Source organism: Saimiri boliviensis, chromosome 10 (assembly GCF_048565385.1).
Source record: "Saimiri boliviensis isolate mSaiBol1 chromosome 10, mSaiBol1.pri, whole genome shotgun sequence".
Classification (NCBI taxonomy): Eukaryota; Metazoa; Chordata; class Mammalia; order Primates; family Cebidae; genus Saimiri; species Saimiri boliviensis.
Window position 1 is genome coordinate 40,722,000 of NC_133458.1, and position 23,847 is coordinate 40,745,846.

General features: G+C 36.7%; 1 protein-coding gene across 1 annotated transcript in view; it reads right to left on the reverse strand.

Moving 5' to 3' along the window:
* TES (testin LIM domain protein) overlaps positions 1-23,847 on the reverse strand; it is a 51,551-nt gene that overhangs the window by 21,182 nt on the left and 6,522 nt on the right. Inside the window, exon 2 of the mRNA XM_003921064.4 lies at positions 7,733-7,818. Coding sequence (XP_003921113.1) covers positions 7,733-7,818 — 86 coding nt within the window. The remainder of the gene's footprint in view (positions 1-7,732; positions 7,819-23,847) is intronic.

Consider the following 23,847-nt stretch of genomic DNA (forward strand, 5'->3'; position numbering starts at 1 on the left):
AGCAAAGTGATGTCTAAAAGGATCAAGGCTGTATAATAAATACTGGAATTTGGTAATTTTTACAATCTAAGTTCTACACCAGTACAACATGAATACCACAAAATAAGAAGGGTCAGATTTTAGAATCTGAAAGATAAATAGTAAAAGATATAAGTGAAATAAGGCCTAATGGTTTCTAAAGCATTAATAAACTATGGTGAGCTGTGGCTTGGTTAAATAAATTATATTTACTATTAAATATAAAGAGTTAAATTAAGAAATTATAGAATAACCAGCTCTGTATTTTTAAAAAAAAATTATTACTGGTCTTGGCCATTAGAAGAATTTACAATCTCAGGAAATCTCTGCCTTTCTACCAATGCCTTCAACCACGCAACATATCTTTATTAATAAGTAAGCAAAATCAGGTTAAAACAACATACCAATAGCAGCAATGGTGAGAAAAAAGAAATACCTAAGAAGTCATACTATGATATATAATTATCAGTTTTCTAAGTAGAGAAAACCTATGATTGATCCATTATAATTTAAAAAATCATGACTATATTCAAAGACTCATCTGCATCCTCACTGCAATGTGGTGAATTATGGTAATAGAGCCCTTGGTAAAAATGTGACCCAAGAATGGTGGCATGGTTCTTTAACTAGAACTGTCATCAGTGAAACAGCTGGGATGACCACATCCCTTCCAGATCCCTTACACTGGAGCTCCTTTTCTACAAGGAGAAGAGCCAGCTACAAACCACTCTGCAAGAAAGCATACCATAAAATCAGCACCAGGTGCCAGGAGCTATCTATTGTTGAAATCTGTGCTATTACGACTTACCCAGTTTTAGGTTTTAAAAATCTTTTTCTGGGTGGGGAGGGATAACACGGTGAGAAATACCAGATACAGATGATGGGGGGATGAAGGCAGCAAACCACCTTGCCAGGTATGTACCTATGCAACAATCTGGCATCATCAGCACATGTACCCCAGAACCTAAAGTGCAATTTAAAAAAATATATTTTTTTCTCAGAGTTCTAATCTACAGTGTTTTCTATCTGAATCTCCCACATTTAAACTAAAAAATTTTACTTTCAGAAATACCTATAAAACCTTTTAAAGTCACTTGGAAGCAATCCAATAAATGTATTAAAAGAAAAACCTTGTTGAGAATTGGAGAAGAAAAGGGTGCCACTGTGATCTTGTTATCCAAGAGTGGCCTGAGAACGAGCAGGATGTTCATCACATATTCAATTTCAACCTAGAACAACCCAGATACTACCCTTAAGAGAATGAAGAATGTTAAAAATTGTTTTTATACAAACCTGAAACAAAAACAGGTTATGGGTGAGCACAATACCCCTGTGCAAGGGGCTGTCTGGAAGGTGTGTGGATTCTCTTTCTTCAGGTGATCCATAAGTAAATTTTGATGATTTATATAAACAGCTTGTTTACTAAATTTAATTGTGCTATACTGATTTGATCATTTTAAGAGTATATATAAATCAGTTGCCATATTTAGCACAGTTTTCAAATCTGAATTTTCTAAACTGTCCTATTGAGCAGTTCTCTCTCCAGACTCTCCACAGGGTGTTAAGAAAGGTTCTTTGGGGGAAAAAAAGGAAGGATATTAAGAATTAAGTTAGTTTAAAAGTCTGTTTTATGATTTTTTTAAAGAGATGCAAAGGTGAACTCAGACTGTGAAGCTCTAAGATGTGAGGATAGAGGAGGGTTATTCGTATTAAAAAGTCATTTCTACAAAAATTTAGCATCATTAACACATATATATGCAAACATTAATATGTATGGCAAATCAAAATTGTATACTCAAAACTTCGCAACTTAAGACTTCTGGAGTTAAATCTAAGGGGTGGAGAAAAGGGAGGAGTGAGGGGGAGGTAGGGTGAGAGAGAGAAAGAGCCTGGGATAGCAAATTCTAGAACTAAACTACCAAAAGTATTGCCTGAGACAAACACATTTACAGTTTCAAGCTCATAGCAATCAAGACACTACCCTTTATTCTCCCAAAATAAAGTGTTTTGTATTACTATTTGTAAAACTTAACTATTTTTCCAGGGCAAGCAGTAGAAACTAGAGTGCTTTGACATGCTGCCAGCATTCACAGTGATTTAAAAGCATGGCCATGGCATTGCTACAAACCATAATTCAAAAGAGTTGGAAGCTGCCCTTTTCTAACAGGGATATACATATATGGATTTAAGAGGGGGCCTTTGTGACAGAATTCAACACAAGTACTAATCCATTTATGGTAGGGAATTTTTAGTTTTCAGCCAGCTTTAAATCAATCAAATTCTGAACAGATGTACGTTATAATCAAGTAACACATTTTAAATAAAATGCAACAGTTTTATTGGGAGACTTTAACAATGGTAAGGCAAAACAATAATTCTGTTACTTAATATGATAAATGACATGGTTGCAATTACATTAACTATACCTTCAATATGAAATAACTGGCTATAAACTCCTGGAAACCTTGGGTTTGTGTCACACATCATTATCTCTAAATATTACTTGAAGGGGTGCCCAGCAGATAGTTCTTATTGGGTAGTTATCAGGCTTCCTCAGCCTTTTGTTTTCCTCTACTATTTAATCATAGGCACACTGAAAAAGGAGAGAGCTCACAGTTAAAATATGCCTTTGTCCACAAGGATGTCTGTATCACAATAATCACACTTCAGAAGCGACAGCCCGGTGCAGTTCAAAGTTCACTGACCCTGAGAGTGAAAAAATACGCATTCAAGTATCTACTCTGCCATGGAGAAAGGTTTTGGCAAACTCTCAATTCAAATTCAGCTCTGCCATCTAAGCCATGACTTTGGTAAGTAATTCAACTTTCATAAGTCTTTGATTTCTCATACTTAATAAATATTAAGAGGATTAGGTACAACCAGGTACATAAAGAGCTGTGGTAAGCAGAATTTTAAGATGGCTCCTATGACTTCTGTACCTTGGTGTTACTTTCAAAATTATGTTACTTTTATATGGCAAATGGGAGATTTTCCATGTGTGCCTAATCTAATCATGTGATCCCTTAAAAAGCAATGAGTTTTCTCTGGCTGGCAGAAGAGGAAGCTGGAGGCAGAAGAGGAAGTTGGGAGACATGTGAAGTGCAGGAAGGATTCTAAGCAGTGTTGCTGGCTTTGAAGATGGAAAGGGTTGCACCTCAACAAATGTGAGTGGCTTCTAAAAGCTGAGAGTAGCCAGCTCCCAGTGGACAGACAACAAGGAAACAGGGACCTAGGTTCTCCAACCATAGAAAACGAACTCTACTAACAAGAATAAACTTGAAAGCAGATTCTTCCCCAGAGCTTAAAGATGAGAAATTAGCCTGACCAACACCTTCATTTCAGCTTTTTGAGGTACTAAGCATAGAATCTAGCTAAGCCAGCCCCTTTCTCCCAGACTTCTAACCTAAAAAAATGAATGTTATGTTGGCCGGGCATGGTGGCTCATGCCTATAATCTCAGTACTTTAGGAGGCCAAAGTGGGTGGATCACCTGAGGTCAGGAGTTCGAGACTAGCCTGGCCAACATGGTGAAACCCTGTCTCTAATAAAAATACAAAAAATTATCTGGGTGCAGTGGCAGGTGCCTGTAATCCCAGCTACTTGGGAGGCTGAGGCAGGAGAATCACTTGAACCTGAGAGATGGAGGTTGCAGTGAGCAGAGCTTGCACCATTGCACTCCAGCCTGGGCAACGAGAGCAAAAATCCATCTCTAAATAAATAAATAAATAAAATAATGGATGTTGAGTTAATTAATAGATGCTGCTTTAACTTGCAAAGTTTGCAGCAGTAGAATATTATTATGAGTGCTTACTGGTGTGTGACACACAGAAATCATTCACAAACTATATTTCTTATTAATAATTCATGGGCTCAAACAAGTCATTTTAGCTTCCTTTGGTTTTACTTTTTTGATCTGTAAAATAAGGTTCAACTAGTTAAGTTACAAGTTCCACTCTCAATTCCTTAAGTCTAATAATTCATTTTTAGTCTCCTGCAACTATGGTGATACACCTTGATCTGGCATCTCCCATTCACCTCTCCAGATTCATTCTCCATGCCTCAGTACTCTGTACTATTTCCCAGAAGGCTGACCCTTAAGGACTACACTCATGGGCTCCCTTGTCACTGGCAATGAGAAAATGGAAGGCGCAAGCAGGAAAATCAGAGTGATGTAGAAGAATGAGATCTGGGTAATTATTTCCTGGCTTCCTATAAGTATGCAAGGTGATAAAAAGAAAAATGATTCCTAACAACTTGGCAGTATGTGGAAGCAGAGAAAAGGGGTGCTGTGGACTGAACTGTGTTTCCTTAAAGTCCTATGCTGAAGCCCAAACTCCTAATATAACCGCATTTGGAGTGGGGGCTTTTAGGAAGTAAAGTTTAAAAGAGGCAACAAGGTGAAGGTCACAATCCAAAGGAATAGGTTACCTTATAAGAAAAGGGAGAGAGATCTTGTCCTCTACACACACACACACACACACACACACACATACACACACACACACACACACACACACACTCACTCCACCAAGGAAAGGCCATGTGAGCATATGGTGAAACGGCAGCCATCTGTAAGACAGGAAGGGAGACCTCACCAGAACTCAACCATGTTGACTCCTGATCTTGAACTTTCCAGCCTCTAGAACTGGGATAAAGTACATTTCGGTTTAAACTACCAGGTTGGTGATATTTTGTCATGGCAGCCTGAAAAGACTAATACATGGACAGGGAAGACTTCTCAGAGGTATTTCTTGAGCTAAGACTTTTTGTTTCCTGGTGTTGGGAGGTAGGGTTTTCCAGGCAGAGAACACCATGCAATAAGGCACAAAAATTTCAGGGAATAGTATGTATTAAGCACTTGGAGCACAAGGTGCTTGGAAGGGAAGTGAGAGTGGCTAGAAAAGCAAGCAGAAGCCAGATGTTGGGGTTTAATGTCAAAGGCCAAGAAATCTGCCTAAAATAAGTCCAGTGAGAAACTACTGAGGGTTTTCAAGTCACCAGAAGTATGTAATAGTATTCATGTTCAAAAGCCCATTCTTGTGGTTGAATGAGAGGCCAGACTAGTAAAGTGGTAGAGAATAATTTAACTCTGATTGTTGAAATGTGCCCAATGATGCCCTCAGGGTCCCAAGTCAAGGATCACCATGAAGCTGGAGGAGGCGGCTAGGTGGGCAGGGTCATGGGATCCCATGTCTACCTCACCCACAGAAGTTCTGTGGCCGTAGACTAGACCTTGAATCTTTGTTACATTCAGGACAACTAGTCTAGATATTTTACTTCAGAGACTGTACTGAAAGAGGCTACATATGGAGGTCAAAGGCACCTGCTTCAGGTCTTTTAGTTATGGTGAAAAAGTCAGGGAATTATCAAGAATTCTAAGAGAAATGTGACTGGACTTATGGCAGGAAGATGGGAGAAGTACTAAGAAATAGCAACTGGGTGGACTCATGAATACCAGCTGAATGAGAGGCCATATGCAAAGCACGAGACTTTTATGACTCTTAGATTTTCAGACTACACACAGTTGATTAAATGATAAAACTGAAATAAAAAAGGTTATTTTCATGCCATGGAGATCTGCTCTTGTCTGATATATTTTCATCTGAAAATACCAAAGTGATCAATATAGACATAACAAAAATTACTATAAACTAACTTGCTTTAGGGAAAAGATGGTATCTCTTAGGAATAAGCTTTAAAATCTCATGAGCAGTTTTTGGCAACTGCATAGCTGAACTAAAACGAATACAGGTTAAGTATCTCTTACCCAAAATAAAAGTAGTAAAATAAAACAGTATGTCAGATTTCAAAATTTTTTAAAATTCTGTAGTATTTGCATAAACCCAATGAGATATCTTGGGGATGCAGCCCAAGCTTAAACATAAAATTCACTTATATTAAATATACAGCTTATATACATAGCCTGACTATAATTTTATACAATATTTTAAATAATTTTGTACAAGAAACAAAGGTTTGAATGTATTTTGACTGCAACCTGTCACATGGTCAGGTATGTGAAGTTTTCTACTTGTGGCATCATGTTGACACTCAAGAAGTTTTGGTTTTAGAGCATTTTGGATTTTGGATTTGGGGATTATATGTATTATGAGATTGTAAGGTAAAAGCTATGCCCAGGAGAGGGCAGTGCAGTCTTCTGCAAAGTTAACTGATAGGCACAATAGAAACTAGTACAAGCATTAAGAGCTAGGATGTTCCAATCCATGAAAACTATTTTGTGTTAAGTAAATTTACCTTTTTAAAACATGACCGACATATTGTCTCACTTTTATGTCCCTTGAAGAGACAGCACAAGCTAGAGCTATTTAAGTTTTGTAAAAAAAAAAAAAAAAAAAATCCTGAAAAATTTTAGCTCCCCAAACGTAAAGAATTGTACCAGTTCTAGCAGATTTCCACTGACTTTGCTATTTTAAACAATTATCTTTGTTTCTGAGAACTGATTCAATAAAATAGTTTTTAAAAGAGCTTAATGTCTGAAATTTCATGTGTTTATATTCTCCTTTAATTTACAATGTACACGTCTCCAAGGGCTGATGAAATTATTTATTCTAAAGGATTTCCTGTGGAAATTTGTAGTACAGAAGTGGTTCTCAAATGAGAGACATCCTAACAAGGTAGCTGCTATCCTAAAATTGTATAGTTACCTTTATTTTTTTTCCTGCTAATTCTAACTTTGAGCAGACTTGTGAACTACCATTATGGACTTGACAGTCATTCATAAGCATAGGTTTCAAATACTGATTTTAGATTTATATGACATGCAGTAGTACTTTCAAAATAACCTAAAGATCTATATAAAATTTACATTTTTGACTAACATTTGTCTTGTGTATATATGCATTTCATTCAAACCAAAACACTACATGTTTTTCTTAAAAAAAAAAATTCAAGTGCTTCAAAGTTTTTCTGTGGTAACTTTACAGCTGAAAATTTTAAAGAGACCTAAATTCAACTTCACTTCCTGATAACTAACATATAAATGCTCAATTCAGTATTCATATTTATTTATTCAAAATGTAGAGATGAGATGTGAAGTTACCAATTTTTAAGAAGAGAATAAATTATTAAACAGGGCCAGGAGTGCTGGCTCACACCTATAATGCCAGCACTTTGGGAGGCTGAGGCGGGCAGATCACTAGAAGTCAGGAGTTTGAGACCAGCCTGGCCAACATGACGAAACCCCAACTCTACTAAAACTACAAAAAAGAAAAGTTAGCCAGGCATCATGACACATACCAGTATTCCAGCTACTCAGGAAGCTAAGGCAAGAGAATCACTTGAACCAGAGAGCAGAAGTTGCAGTAAGCTGAGATTGCACCACACTCCAGCCTTGGCAACAGAGTAAGACTTTATCTCAAAAAAATTTTTTAAATAAATTATTAAATAGTCCTGGAGGATTATCACAAACTTATTTACCACTAGAAAGATACATTCAGTATTTCAGGCTGACAGGAACTCTTAAAGACAGAAAATAAATCAAACAACTCTTAATATAGTTATTATGGTCCAATTCACTAAGTCAAACTTAATGACAGGAAGACAGAACACTACATTGTATTCATTTCTCAGAAAAGAAAATAACAGGTCTGCAACTTAGCAACCATGCTGGAAGACTATCAAGATATCTCCAATGTCTGAGGAAGTATTGCAAAAAGTATAAATTACTAATGTGGCTGCAGTTTCCAAAACAATACCTCCAGAAGTGCAGTTCGAATCCTTCACATTTTTCTTTGCATTTTAAACAAGGGGCTCCAAATCCTTGCTCGTGACCTAAGCCCATCTGTTAAAAAGAAAACAATATGAATCTATTACTACGTTCTTTACAAATCTAAAAATTCAATAACTTGCACTTTTAATTCCACTTACCACTTGTGTTGATAAAACTTTCAAGCAAATCTTATGTTTAGTTAATGATGATACCCAGGTATGTACATGGCAGTCCCAAGTGCATACATAATTTATATTCTGATTGCTTTTTATCATGAAAAGCAAAGCATCAGGATATAACTGTATAGAAAACTACAAATACTGCAAGTAACAAAAAAGTCATGAATTCATGTCTTTGGCCACTACATGCCCCATAGCACAGCCCTGTAGTACAATGGGTACAACACTCAGGAAACCACAGCTTAAAAAGCAAGGCTCACCCCAAATACCATATTTTACAGCAAACAAAGAATTACATATTTTAGGAATTACAACTGAAATAACATTTTTATTAGGATAAATATTATAATAGCTACAATAGACACTTACTGAATGCCAGTGCTATGGCTCTAATGTTTGTGCTCCTCCAAAATTCATGATGCAACCTAATCCCCAATGTACCAGTATTAAGAAGCTGCACCTTTATGAAATGATTAGGTAGCTAGGCAATGAAGGCTGCATCCTTATTGATGGGATTAGTGAAGGAGTGAGTTCCTTTCCCATCTTTTCTGAACCTTTCTCCATGTGAAGATGCAGCAAAATGGTGCCATCTTGGTAGCAGGAAGCAAGCCCACACTAATCAATGAATCTGCCAGTGCCTTGATCTTGAACTTCCCAGCCTTCAGAACTTGAGAAATAAATTTCTATTATTTATAAATTACCCAGTCTAAGGTATTTTGTTATGGCAGCAGGAATAAACTAAGACACAAGGAATAGAAGTACTTATATCTCATTAAAATATTACAAAAGCATATAAAATGCTTATAAAGTAGGCAATATTATTTGCCATTTTTGAAATGTCTTAGTTGAAACTCAGAGATTATGGAATTTGCTTAAGATCAAAGTGTTAATAAATGGTAGAGTTCAGGTCTTTCTGACTCCAAGGCCTGTGCTCTTCTGCCTAAAGTTGTGGAGAGCAAGGAGTGGAGAGCTTTATTATCGCCCTTGCTACAGTAAATCATCTTTTCTTCTTTACCATATTAAAAAATAATCTTTGAGCACTTGCTGATACATGGCCTAAGTGCAAGGAGTGGGATGCAGATGGCAGAAGGGCACAAGATGGCAATTAAACTCTTACCCAACTACTGATATTAGAGAAAAAAAGAGTAGCCAGCCTTATATCAGTACAGTAGCAAACTACCAGTAACCAGATTATTCCATGTTTTAAATATTGCATCAGTGACCATAAAGAATTGGTTACTGTTTAGTGCCTAGAGTAGCAGTTCAAGCTGGACAAGTAATAGTATTTTTCAATGGCCCTCTTTTGTAACTTTACCACATTGGGTTTGTCACTGTGCAATCAAAACCACATTGTAACTTGTTCCTTGAAAGATCAGTATGAAATGCCCTGAAGTTGAAGTGAAGCCTTACCTTTTGTTCTAAAGAAAATGACCACATCCTCTTTCCATAACTAAGGACATAGTCAAACCCAGCTGGTCCACTTAGCTGCTTAAGGGAACCCACATTATTTTTAAGTTAGACTATATCAAGTATACTCTCAAGTATAAACACCTGCCTAGCATTAGCTAAGCTTTATTATCTTTGCCATGTCCATATTACCAATTTTCAAAAGGACTGAGTCTTTAAATTGTATATTTAACATCCACACTAAGCTTTTTTAAAAAGCAATTCCATTGTTTCCTTGTCATTGATAATCACAGTTCACATAGTATGGAAATAAAGTAGGTTAAACAAAAGATGGAGACTGTTTGCTGGTCTTGTGTAAGAAGCATAATTACATGTTTTCTCTATTATATCCATAGTAAAATGAAAAGCAAATCCAAAAAAGTATATTCTTTTTCAAGCCCTTTCTAATTTTCCATTACAGAAGAGTTGGTCCTGAATGTTCCTGTTATATAGATATGACTCATACTATGTTCATGTATCTCCTGCTAAATAAACTCTAATCCCAAATGAAAATTTTGATTATATCATTAAGGCTTAATCACATAGCTTAGCTTACATCAGAGGCTTTTAACCTCTCTTTTATGTAATTCACAATATGGAATACATTTTACCTTGTGACACAGAACTTGCATATACATACAAATTTACATATATGTATAAAATCCTGGTATTTGCTGACAGATATCTAGAAATACGCTTCTGCCTCTAAATTAAATGGCTACTTAAATTCTTACATGCCCTCAAATTAGAATTGCCTGGTCTGAACAACACTGGGCTTATAAAAGACTGCAAACATCCTGTAACAATAAGATCTCATTCTCTATTTCTGAATGCAATGTGAAAGTTCAGTTAATGTAACTAGAACCTCCATGAGTCACCAGAGTTTTTGCACTAAGGCTTCTGTGTAGCTCACTGCTGACTTAACAAAGTCTATCTTGCAAAGGGGTAAGTTGTTTTTTCCTACCAATTTTTTATCTTTGTAAATCAAAAATAAAATTCCAACCCCTTGGAGGATCTGAATGGACCCCACCTCTGGGCCAAGGTCATTCCAAAGTTAACCTGAAAAACTCTAGTTCAGGCCATGATAGGGAATGTGGAGTTGAGGGGTGGGGATGGAGAGGAGGTGCTGCTTCACAGCTGGCTCCTACTTTACTGTTCTTTTGGGGCAGATGACTAGAGTGTCAAATGGGAGCTCTTGTCTTCCAAAGAGAGTCACTGGCTAATTTCTGCCCCATGGAAAAGAACTACAAATCCAGAAACACTCTTGTACCACCTCTAAGTGTAGATGACTTTCTGAGAGTTTTAAAAAGGGAAGACTTAAATAAGGAAGGCTGGGGAAGCTTTGTTGAAAGAGAGGTGCATGAATTGCAATGAAAAGGCTGAGCAGCATCTAACTCAGCTCAGAGGAGAAGTGTATTCAGGGCAGAGGAAACACCATACACAAGGCCTGTGACAAAAGAGGGCAAGGGAAGAGCCAAAAAATTGTAGAGCAACTTGCAGGGTGACAAGGGCTGGCCTTGTAGCAGGTGGAGTACTTTGTTTTGTTTTCCTTTTCATTTTCCCAAGGAAGAAACTAAACCTCTTGAAGCATTCAATGCCATGTCTTAGGCTACCAGATTGAGGATGACATCCTCAGAGACAAGCAAGAATGGTAAAGAGGAAAACCACAGGGCAATGGGGATGGGTGAGGAGCAAGAGCACCTCTCAAGGTCTGCTAGTGGAAGCTCAGGCAGCCCTCACAGGGACCAGGAGACCAGGCCTTGGAAAAAGCAGTAATTTGAGAAACTAGTTCTGTAGGCTTCCCTGGAAAATCCAGAAAGTATTATTCCAGGGTTCTTTTGCCCTTGGGCCCTGCCTGGAAGGTAAATTTAATATCTTTATGGACGCTTTCCAAATAGGTTTGTGACTGTCTGGAGAAAGTGCCCCTCTACCATTCCAAATACATACACTTTCACCTTCCCCATATGCTCAGACTTAAGTGTGAAGGAACCTTTAAAGATCACAAATGGAGAACAAAGAAGTGAAAGAGAGTGGAATGAGGTCACAGCAATATGATACACTTTCTCCTACTATAACCCAAAGGAAGCAGTTCTAATTAAACACACACACACACACACACCACAAACAAAAACGACATCAACTTTTCAAAATCACTTTTAGCAGCTAGAGCAATTAAAGTTTCAGACTGGCAATAAACTTATTTTCCTGAGAACATTTCAGTAAGAAAAATTATTTTATAGCTACAACTTTATAGCTACAAAACTTAAACCTCATTGATACCAGCATTGAAGATCTATGACTATGCCTAAGAACTATGCCACATTATTGGATGAGAAATTTTTCCATATTTTTATCCTCTTTATTAACCCTCTGTTAGGATAAAGGCACAATGCCTCTCCAAGAAAGATGACACGTGATTCATACTCTGGTGTTTTCCTTGTTTAGGATGTGCCTAGTTTCAGACTGATTTATAATTTAGAATACAGTTGTTAAATCCAACTTATATTATAAAATTGTATGGTAGCAGATATACCTCTACTGGTGTGAGGCAAATTTCTTCTGCCCTGTTCCCACTCCAACTGAGACATCTAATCATCTGCTATTCTCCCCTTCAGAAGTCAAACGTTTATCAGACGAAGGAAAGCATATGGATTCTCATCTGTGGTAAAAGGAGTTTCACAGCCAGAACTGCCCCAAGCAGTTTCTCAGGGCCTATTTTGGGCAGAGTGTCACAAGAACTGAGGTTCCTCAACTCCTCTTGGTTTCAATTCAAGGATCTGGAACCCCATCCACCCTAAGAGCTCCTCTAATTTCTCTCCATTATTCAATTCACGTTATTCATTATTCTCTCACATTATTTTCCATTATTCAATGAACACTTTGTGTTCAGGATTTCCTGAAGTCCAGGACCCAGAATTCTTCTCATCCCTTCTTTTTACCCTCAGCATAGACCGCACCTTCTCCTTAGGGTCCTTCTCCTTTTCTGAAGAGCCAAGGCTATTATTTTTATTGGACATCCAAATCTTCTGGGTTAGTTTCTGCCCAGATGTCTGTGCTGGAGAACTCTTGGTGAGGAATATAAATAAAGAAGGTGTTATTTAATGGTGTCCAGGGTACATACAGGGGTATGTGGGAGACAGTGGGGAGGAAGGGGAGCCCAGAGGGTTGGATTAATCATGTGTCAGATTAACTTTGTCTTAGTGTGCTTATTATTCAGTAGGGTCATGTGCTCAACGTTTAATCACTAAATAGAAAATAATTATTTGAAAAAGCTAATACATTAATGACTCTTATAAGTCACCATCACTTGTAACTCAGTTTGATGGAGAAGTTTTATAAAGTATGCATAGGAAACAAAAGATTTAAGTTGTGAGTGATAAAACTCAGTCCTGTTGCATGTAATTATTTCAACAGCAAAAGTGATATGGTATTCCCTGCAGACTCAACATTTAGTGCCTAAAAACACATGTTTTTCATAAGTGCACAAGTCTTGAAGCTACTTCATATAATTTTAGTATCACATTCTGGCCAGCATTAATAAAAGGTTATGATAAATTAATTTTTCTTCTTCAGCATCCAAGAAAACAGGTCCTTTGGATTGACTATATTGGGAGAAATTACAGTCAGGCTTTGGGAATATCTATCAAGGTCCTAAGAAAAAAATAAAAATGACTCCATAATATTTACTATGAAACACAAGTCATAGACAAATAGGACTTAAGTATCTTTAACTACAGTCTCCATATACTGAATTTATATTCCCAGGATCCGTGCCTCCAAAAATCCTTTTATCCTCTGCTTATTTTAGAAAAAGAAATGGGAATGGAATCGATTTATCCATATTCATAATTTTAAGCAGCCAAATAGGTTGGCAACATTTCAGGTCACCCTTCTGACCCAGAAAAGGGTATTGCATGTCAGATACTTTAAAGAAAAAGGAAAAAAAGAGTATGGAACATCTGGTATTTCAAACATGGTCTGAGCTGATTTGAAGACAATTTGGGTCTGGAAGATATTATGCAGTATTCAGGGTGAGATCATCTGATTCATGCTGTTTTCATAACCAATTTCCCTCTGGAGTAAAGAATCCTATGTGGTTACTAAACGAGCACGAGCAAGTGTTACTAAGACTTCTTTAATAGTATTGGAATGAAAGGAATTATATGAAATATACATACTCTCTTTCCCATTCCCCCTTTCTCAGTGTATATGTGCATGCATGTTTATCCACCTATCATATATATACATACACACATATGCATGTATATATACACATACATATATATATATATATATATATATGTATATGTATTCATATTACACTCTTAAAGAAGCATTTTTAGATACTGTTCATCCAGATAAGTATTCTGGGCCAAGGAACTACATTTCTATGTAATTCCTCTTAGCATATGGCTGTCCTAGAAACCTAGTCTGATCTGTTAAGTACCCCACCCAATCAATATATTTTTATTGATATCTGAAACAAGACTTAAAATTCGAACTTTTTAGTTTATTGCCTGTTTCCAAATCTCTAACAAGATTTGCATTACCAAAAAAGTGTAGGTTACACAGAAAACCAAACTTAAATATAAAAATAGCTGCACACTGTATTAGTTTGCCAACTTTCTTAGGTAAGAATACAAAGAACTAGTGTGATTAAGAACTACAATTAATCATTCCTAATAAAGCTGCTACATTTCTCTTTCTTTGCTAATAAAAACAAAAACTTTCCATGTCTCACTTACTCAAGTCTGAAATACATGAGAGGAAGCCTGAAGACAAAGTCCTCACCACCCCTTGGTCACCCAACCTGGGGTCCAGAGGCCTCACTGTCCTTGTCTACCCATGCTTATTATGCTCCAACTTCTAGTGTCTCTTCTCTAAAAACCACACAGTCTGCTCCCTCGTCTGCATTCCAGCATTCACGTTCAAACTCACATCGTATTATCCTGAGACCACACTCTCCTAACTGATGATTTTGTATGATGTTATATTGCTTTTTCAAAAATTATTTTGATAAACCTAAAGATAATCGTAACACTTCCCTTGCTAGAGAGTTTTAATAAGTTCAATGAATTTCACTTTTCTTCGCATGTAAAGAAGGTCCTCTAAAGCCTGGCACCACCTGCCTTCCTCATACCACTCCCCTCCAGCCACGCTCTGTTTTACGGGAAGCTTTTTACTTTGCTTGAATCTCTGTTCCTCCTCTTCTCCATCTATCAAAATCCTTCTCTACTTGGTCCATAGAATCAATTCTAATGTCAGTAACTCTGTGACATCATTCTTTAACTATCCCCTTGGCACAAATTGTATTATTAAGTCCTTCCTTACTATACTATGATTGTGTAGACATCAATTTACCCCAAGTAGATTGTGAGCTTCTTGTTCGTATTTGAACTCCTAGTACCTCCCAGTACCTGCCATAGTGTCTGAGCTTTACAGTAGTGCTAGAAAGTTTTATTTAATTGATTTAATTATCAAATGATCTTTGTCATAGCATATCTTTACCCCAAGGAACTTCCACTGCCTCCCCCCTCCCCACACACACACTGGAAGGGGTGGTAATAAAAGCAGCAGCTGATTTTTATTGAGCACTTACATTGCCATGCATGGTTCTAAGTATTTTACATGGATTATCCTCATAACAATCTTATGAGAGTCTGAGATACTATTACTATCCACATTTTCATCCAGATGAAGAAGCTGGGGCAAAGCTGTGCCTGCTCTTACCCAATAAATAGTGCCTAAAGATAGGTCATGTCATGGAAAGCCCTGAGTTAAAGAGGCACTATTTCCTAAATCAGTTTTTAATATAGAATGTAATGGAATTTGTAACTGAAGACCAAAGATTATTGAGTCTTAGATTAAGGGTCTTTAGTTGTCAACATGGCTCATCCATAAGGAAACAGGAATAAAACTATTTACTGCAGATTCTAGTATTCATTCCCACATCCCCTCACCTTTTCAGCTCAGGGAGTATAAAGCCAGGAGCCATATATGCATCTCTACCATGAAATCCACTGTAAGCCAAATGGTCAGAAATCTTTATTCACACACAGTAAATAATCACATAGACTATTATGTTAGGAATGAAAAGGGAAAAAAAAAAAACAGTTCTTTCTGCCTATTTTATAGTAAAATGTATTCTGGAGGTAGTAGGTCAAGTTTTCTGGAACTTCAACAAATTAAAGTAGATGATTCCTACCCAATCTGTACCTACATTTCTTAAGGCAGTAACAGTATTAAGTTAATGACAAAGGTATTGTTATGGAGACAATTTCTCTACTTGAATTTCAGATGTAATCAGATTGTAGCTGATTACCCAAAACACCTGTACCTCAATAAATATGGTAACATATTTGAAGAAGAGCAGAAATAGATACTGCTAAATTTCTAGGAAACAGTAATAAATTTTAGTTTTGGCAGGATACGTTCAAATGTTTTTAACTATACTTTTAAAAATGAGCACTAAGGGTTGTGATGGTGGAAGTGTTAATAAAAACACCTCAACCACTGTTTGTTAAAATGTTACTACCTGCCAGCCAAAATACATATACCGTCACATTTAATCCCCAATAACCTGTTGGTAAAGTATTATCCCTATTTCATAAAAGGAAAATTGAGACTTGGAGAAATTAATTTGCCTAAGACTACCCACCTAGCATGCAGCAGAATTGAGATTTGCATCTTGGCATTTCTGACTCAAACCCTATGCACTTAACTACAAAGCCACTGTTTTTTTTTTCCCTCCAAACTGAAACTTCAAAGGTAAATCGTAATTTAAAGAGTAATATTCCTCATCTGTAACTTCTCTATAACAATTTTGATCTGAAAGACTGCTCACTGTTTGCTTGGCAGGAATTCCTCCATCCTAGGCAAACCTGGGACTTATTATGAGGAACCTGAATGTCTGCACATCAGCTACACTAACATGGAAGTCCCTAAGGTCATAAATTCACACACAAGGGGATCCTCAGAAGAATGGGAGTGAGTCAAGAAAAATCTTCAGGGTCCTGATGCAAAATAGTTCTCTTTCAATGTTACAGCAAAAGAAAAATAATTTAAAAGAATGAGCAAGAAATACGAATGAACAAATTACATTTCAAAGTTGAAAGATGTTTATTGAAAACATAGTACTAAAAATTATCTTCAATATTATATGTAAGATTATATACATTATGCAGTAGTCAGGGGAAATATAATGAAGCAAAATATCATTCTTTTCATATTTTTCAAATCACTTCTGGATTCATAATGGAACATCTCTGTATTAGTTGCAAACCACCCTGAAACGTAGGGGTTGAAAGTATCATTTATCATGTCATAGTTTCTGTGGGTCAGGAATTTGAAAGTGGCTTAAGTAGATGGGCAGGTTTAGGGCCTCTTATAAGTTTGTAATTGGGGTCAGCTGGGCTGCAGCCATCTCAAGAACTAACTAGGGAGATACCCACTTCTAAGATTTCTCACATGGGTCTACCCACACGAGTACCTCATGACATGGTAGTTGGTTTTTACCAGAGCAAGTGATCCCAGAGAGAGAAAGAGCACACAAGATAGAAGTTGTAAACCCTAATCTTGGAAGTTATGCCATCACTCTGCCATATTCCATTTTTTGGCAACTGATCAGGTTAGCCTGTACTCAATGGGAGGGCGGTACACAAGGGTGTGAATACTAGCAGGTGGGAGTAATTGGGAACAATCTTAGGTGCTGCCTACTGTATCTTTTCTGTTTTGATTTTAAATCCAAAGACTAAGTGACTTGTGATGAGACAGACACATGAAAAAGGAACAGAGGTATACAGGGTGCTTATCTACCACTTCTCTTTATTTTTCCCATTTCAAATATTTAAATTCTCTTCACCCAATGGACATCTAAAGCAGAACTTTGTTCGTTCCTCATAAATACTCTTATTCCCCTCAATTTATTAGTTGTTCACTCAGTAAGAACCAGGAAACGGTATTCCAGAAGACAGGGTAGAACATGATTTTTGGGCTCTAAATTTCATTTGCTTTTTCAATATGTGTTACATACACTTGTGTTACAGAACACAGCTGCAAACAGATGATTAAAATACCAAATGTATTTGGGATAAAAATTTCACAATTTTTATAATATGCCCCAGTCATCCTCAAAGAACAAAGAATAAAAATTGGAAAAGATTTATATAAATTTTTTTATTCTATTATATAAATCAATCTGGAGATGGAAGTAAAATAAAGTCAGTACTTCTATGTGATATAAGAAGGCAAAATTATCTTTTTTTTTTTTTTTTTTTTTTTGAGGCGGAGTTTCGCTCTTGTTACCCAGGCTGGAGTGCAATGGCACAATCTCGGCTCACCGCAACCGCCTCCTGGGTTCAGGCAATTCTCCTGCCTCAGCCTCTTGAGTAGCTGGGATTACAGGCACGCACCACCATGCCCAGCTAATTTTTGTATTTTTAGTAGAGACGGGGTTTCACCATGTGGACCAGGATGGTCTCGATCTCTTGACCTCGTGATCCACCCGCCCTGGCCTCCCAAAGTGCTGGGATTACAGGCTTGAGCCACCGCACCCAGCAAGAAGGCAAAATTATCTTATTCAAATTAAGTAGTATTTACAGTTAGCAGTTCCTTCCCTCACAGTACTACTTAGATAAGTAGTATCTGAAACCTAATTATGTAACCTTACAATATTATTAGGGGCAAAATGTAGCCCCTCCCCTTTTTAAAAATAAAAATTCAAAAAGGTCTGTACCTATTTTAAGTAAGCAACTGATAAAAATATATTTCATCTGCTCAGTTTAAGCTGGTTCCTTATAAACATTTTCAAACTAACTACTATCAAATTATTTTTATACTACTGTGTGAAGAAAGTGATTTGAAATGCTTACCAACAGAATATCTCTTCTGTGGACTCTACTCAGAAAAGGCCTCCTCCTGAATCCATTACTTTGAGAAAGAGAATGTGGGGCTATAAAAATGTCATAATTATTGTAATAGGCGATGACTACAGCTGAAATTGCTTCTTAATTACGATTGGCTGAGCTCTGGCTCCACTGAAGGACACTGCAATGGCATGTGCTCATAAACAGCCCTCAAAACCTCCTATTTATTTGCTATAAAAGGGACTTGAAAAACCTGATTCCAAAAGGTATCGTAGGAGTTCCTTAAAAGAATCTGGATCATGGCAACCATTCCTAATTTGGTCTTGTGTCACTATCTCCAAAGCTGCTTCTAAAGGATGCATCCCACAGAGTGCAGCTTTGAGAGGCCTTAATTAAGGCTCTTTACCCCCAAAGTTGAATACTGCCATCATTCTTGCCATGCCTAAGGGCTATGGTATTATTTCTTCAGGGGTAACCGATTACAATACCGTGGGTAAGGGATGACTGTACAATTAAGTGATTTATTGCCACTAATTCTTTAACTATCTAATTGGAGCACATGCAGAAAAAGAGGGCAGTACAGATGTGTTTTCACAGACTGGAGAATGAAGAGAAAAGTTCATGGCATTGGCTGAGGGATTCACTGAAGGAGGCTGCCCAGAGGAGCAGGAGAATCTAAGGAAACCTAGAGAGTAATGGCCAACAGAGACAGCAAAGAAAATAGAAAAGGGGCTGCAAAAAGACAGTCCTCTCATTTTTCTCTTTTGCCCAAGATTGGCATCCACAGGCATTTAGAACAAACTTCCAGCAAGGAAGGGGTCTTGGAAACCAAGAAAGGAAGGGAGAGATGTAGGAACCAGGTCCTCATGCTTGCTTATTTATTTATTGCATGCCCTTCTCATACCATCCCTTATTCTGAAAACAAAACAAAACAAACAAAACTGAATTATGTTTATTTATATGTTGTCCTGCACAAATCAAAGAGCCTTAATTAATTTTTGACCCACGTTTTAACTTCTGATGTAGCAGAGAAGTGGTCTGGATTATCATACTTTTTGTTCTATATTTAGACTACACCACTGAAGAAAGTACACAGACATTATTTAAAATTTGTCTAGTGATTCAGGGAAATAAGACAATTTTTAAAATATGTATATACCATCTACTTACAACTAAGATAATTCTGCAGTTGCATGTTAATTTAATATTCCTTCACTTTGATGGAACAACACAGTCATAAAAATCAAAATTAGATTTGTCTAAGTAGAAAGTGGGCTCAGTCTTAAGTCACCAATAAAATTAGAGAAGTTACAGTACATTGATTCTTGATTCTTTCAGATGTACAGAGGAATATGAGTGTGATTCAGAGTGGGGAAAGCCTTCTGTAAGACTCCTTCAACAGCTTTCATCATGGGAGGCTGTTAAGACTTAAATCCCAGCAACAGAGCAATAGAAGCAAGCAAGGTCTTAGGACTCACTCACCACTTCTACCACATTTTATTGGCCCAAATAAGTCAGAAAGCAGTCCAGATTCAAAGGGAAGAAAAACAGACTCCACTTTTTAATGGGAGGTGCTGCAAAGAATTGTAGCCATTTCTGTAATTTACCATAGAAACTCTGACAAAGATTCCAGTTAGGAAAACAAACCAATTCCCTATACTGGACCAGAAAAAACTGGGGTGTTAAACCAAGTACTTTCTCAGAGAAGCTAGTATACACAGCTTTGAATACTTTGCACAGTGACTGGCACATGGTAGGTACTCAAATTCTGGAGATAATTATTTATAAATTTTAATTTCATCGTAAAAATATATATCAGAATGATTTTCAAATTAGCAAAAGGAAAATAGTTAAATCCAGTAATTTAGCATATCCCACAGTTAATGAACTTTAAATGGATATTTCCATGTGTCCAACAAAGCACCAAGTGGCAATAACTTACTGAGAGCATGCCATCATAAAATTCTTGAGATATTCAGGTGTCTGTTAAATAGCATGAAGATCTATGCAGGATTTTCTTCCTTCTAGATTAGATTTCTTGAAGAGCATTATGACATATTTATTTACTGTCTATGCGTAGGCACCATACTGTATGCTTTAAGATAGTCATCTCAATTACCCTTACAATCCTGTGAGGTAGATAGTTGAAACCCATTTTCAGATGAGGATAGTAAGGTTTACAGGGCTAAGTACCTTTCCCAAATTCATACGGCTAATAAATGCCAGGGCCAAGAACTGAAACCAGAGTTCTAAAGCTGATACCCAACTTTAATGCAATTCTGGTTCTCAAAAACATTTACTTATTGGTACTAAGGTCAAACTAAACAAAACTGATCAAAGAACATTAATAATCAACACTGATCAGGTACTTGCTAGATGCCAGGCACTGTTCTAAATGTTTACATGTACTACTTTATTTAATCTCACAATAATCCAATAAAGAAGTATTATCCATGTTTTGCAGATTAGCTCTTTGAAATCAAGGAGCAACTGTTGCCAAATTACCGGGTAAGTATCAAAGGTGGGGTCCAAATTTATGTCTGGAAATGTCAAAGTCTGTGCTGCTTCCTTTAAATTCCCTGTTACAGAAAAGTGAGCAACAGTGGTCCACAGGATGATCCCATCCGCTGGCTTAATTTCATCCGGTCCATGAGAAAGTAACAATGAATAACATCTCTACTGATTTACTTGTGACATCTTAAAAGAGCTGTGGAGTTAAGCCACTGAAATCTGTCTTCCCTCCTTTTAGGTTTAAATTCTACCATTTCTCTTGGGATAACCTTCTATTCTGTTACCACAGACAGAGTCTAACACACACTGTTGGAATGTCTACAGAATATATTTTCCATTTGTTACACTATATAAAAGCTAATATTTTGTAATTTCCCTTCAAAACCTTAGGCAACTTGCCATTTCCCAAATAAATGAGTTTTACATTTCTTCATGCAACATGGAAGTCACATGACCTGACTGGAATGAATTTGGAGAAGTCTGTGTTTCAAAGCTAACAGAAGAGTGACTAGATTTAAAAAATGGACCTTCTAAAAATCAAGTTAGGGATATTGCAAGGTTAACTTTCCTCTACAGTTTTTCAGAATGATTGAAAAAACAACCCTGCTTTGAAATATGTGTAGTCTGTGATACTGTACAGAATATCATCTCTGAATACTTTTGATACATGAAAGACCTTCAGAAAAGTATCCTCAAGCCCTACATTCAATTGTCCCTCTATAGTACACATGGTAGATTGAAGCAATGGTCCCAAACCTTCATTCCCATGTAACAGTATTCAACATCATATCCCTGACATAGGGTCATAGTTTCTAGACGGGACTTCTCCTCTCCTTGACTTTGGAACTGGACATGCAACTGCTTTGGGATAAGAGGAGGCTTAAAAGGTGCACCTGTAGTTGGGCATGACCTTTACTGTTTGTGTCACTGATCTAAGAAAGATGAAGACATGGCACCAATGTGGTCCCAGTCTGCAGCTCAAAGTCAAGACCAGCTTACACGAGCTAGACTCTAGTGTGAAAATTCCTCCTCTCTCTCAACAGAGGACACAACGTATTAAATAATCATCAAAGTTAAGGGAGATCAGAACCTTTTCAACTGTGGGCTAAGGTCTTATACTAGCTCAGTGACGTATTTCTTTAATTCAAACCCGTAATGTGAAAAAATTACAAATTACTGCAGCTCACTACTTTAGCTTTATTTTAGAAGAGACAAAACTGGAAATGTTAATAGTGGTTTTACTGACTTTTCACAGCTAGGTACCTTTGGTTCATGCTACTTCCTCTTTATGGAATGCTTTTTTTTTTGCCTAATGAAACCTTCTTTATTCTATAGACGGTGTTTCTTTGATAAAATAATACCAACCCACTCAATTAAAGTTAGTTACTTCTGCTTCTGAGACTTCGTAAGAGTTGTTGGTATTTCTATTATTGCCGTGCTACTCAAAGTGTGGCAGTTTGCAAACTGTTAGTCACTAGTCTGTGATGAGAGATACAGAGAAACTCAGAGCAGACAATTAGGAACTACTATATACTTAAAATAATTTTGTGTCTCTTGCATTTAATAATTTTTTAATTGGCCTTATATCTGCCTTTTGTTTTAGTAATTCATTTTTATTGTTTTTAAAAATATCAGCCCATGATAGATTTTTATTTAAAAAAAGGTTCTTATCCCAGATAAGAAAAATAGTGTATGATAGCACTTACATCATTTAATTCGGCACTGTAGTTAACTTACGTATCTGTCTTGCTCACTCATTTTTCTTCCTTTCTTCTTTCCTTCCTTTTTTTTCCAAAATCTATCGAAGCTGACATTGGTATTTTGCTCAACAGGTGATACTGATAGATATGGAGTTTAGAGTCTGTAGTTTTAAATCTAAACTGCACTTTTAATATCTCTATGAAAAACAAAGGGTAACTTTTTATAACCCCCAGTTATTTTTGTTGTAGGCCAGTACCTCATAAAGGAAAAATCGGATCCTTCATCCTTACTTTGTGACTCATTCTGTTAAGATTGTCAGGTTATGCTCATATAAAAACAAAAATCTACCTAACATCTACGTGGTCATTTTTCAATGAAACATGGTAACACTTTATCATCAGACAAAGCAAGGGAAAAGTTCACTGTGGCTAGAGATGCATTAATGGACTCCACATCAAGGCATTTGTGCTGAGCTTTCAGCCTCTCTTTTCTGCTAGGCTCACCGGACAGATAAGCTATGCAATGAACACCCTGAAACTCCTGTTTACAGCTTTTCACAGTGACCAGAATGTCACAATGATAAACACAAGCTGAATCACTCATAGCTCGAGGATGATTCAGAATTTCAGATAAAGTATATTTACATAGTACTAACTTTGCTGTCATTCAGCAGATGAGATCTCAGCAATCCCCACTGGTTGCTCCCACTTTATTAAGCCACACTCAAATCCAAGCAGTCTCCCCCATTCTTACAGACTAAGGAGCAGAGAAATTGGCAATTCTAAACTATGCTCTTTTACTTTTATGAATTTGACCAAAGTAAATGCAGTGATACTTAGAAAATTATAGTCATTCATATCCTTATCACTCTAATTCCCCATTATCTAACTAGAATGTTAGGTAGGCAGGGCACTTAGAACAGAAAATTGACAAAACCACACTAAATTGCAGTTCTTTTGTAGGACAGTCAAAGATTATAGCTGGGTAGTTGAAAAGCATAACCTCTAAATTTAATCCTCTAATAGTGCTTGTGGAAAATTTTAAACATGGTATTTACTCAAAGAACAGTGGTGAAGTTACCAATTACCACATTATTTTTCTTTAAAATCCTGAAAAGCTGGGATTTTGAAATGTTTTTAATTTGATTGGTCTTTTGTTTCCTTATTTCCTCTCCTAGAAAAAGTTGTTTTCATAATAGAATTTCCCTGGATACCACCACCTTGTAAAAAAAGTAAAATTTCCTGTCTTCCTGCATATTAATGATTTAATAATTCTTTTAAAATCATAATTTTGGTTGCCATGGCAGTAGTCCCCAAACAAAAATTAGCTATATCTGCAAACAGGAAATCCAAAAATGATTCTTTTGTTATGCATTTGTAGTCAGGGAGAAGACTTACGGT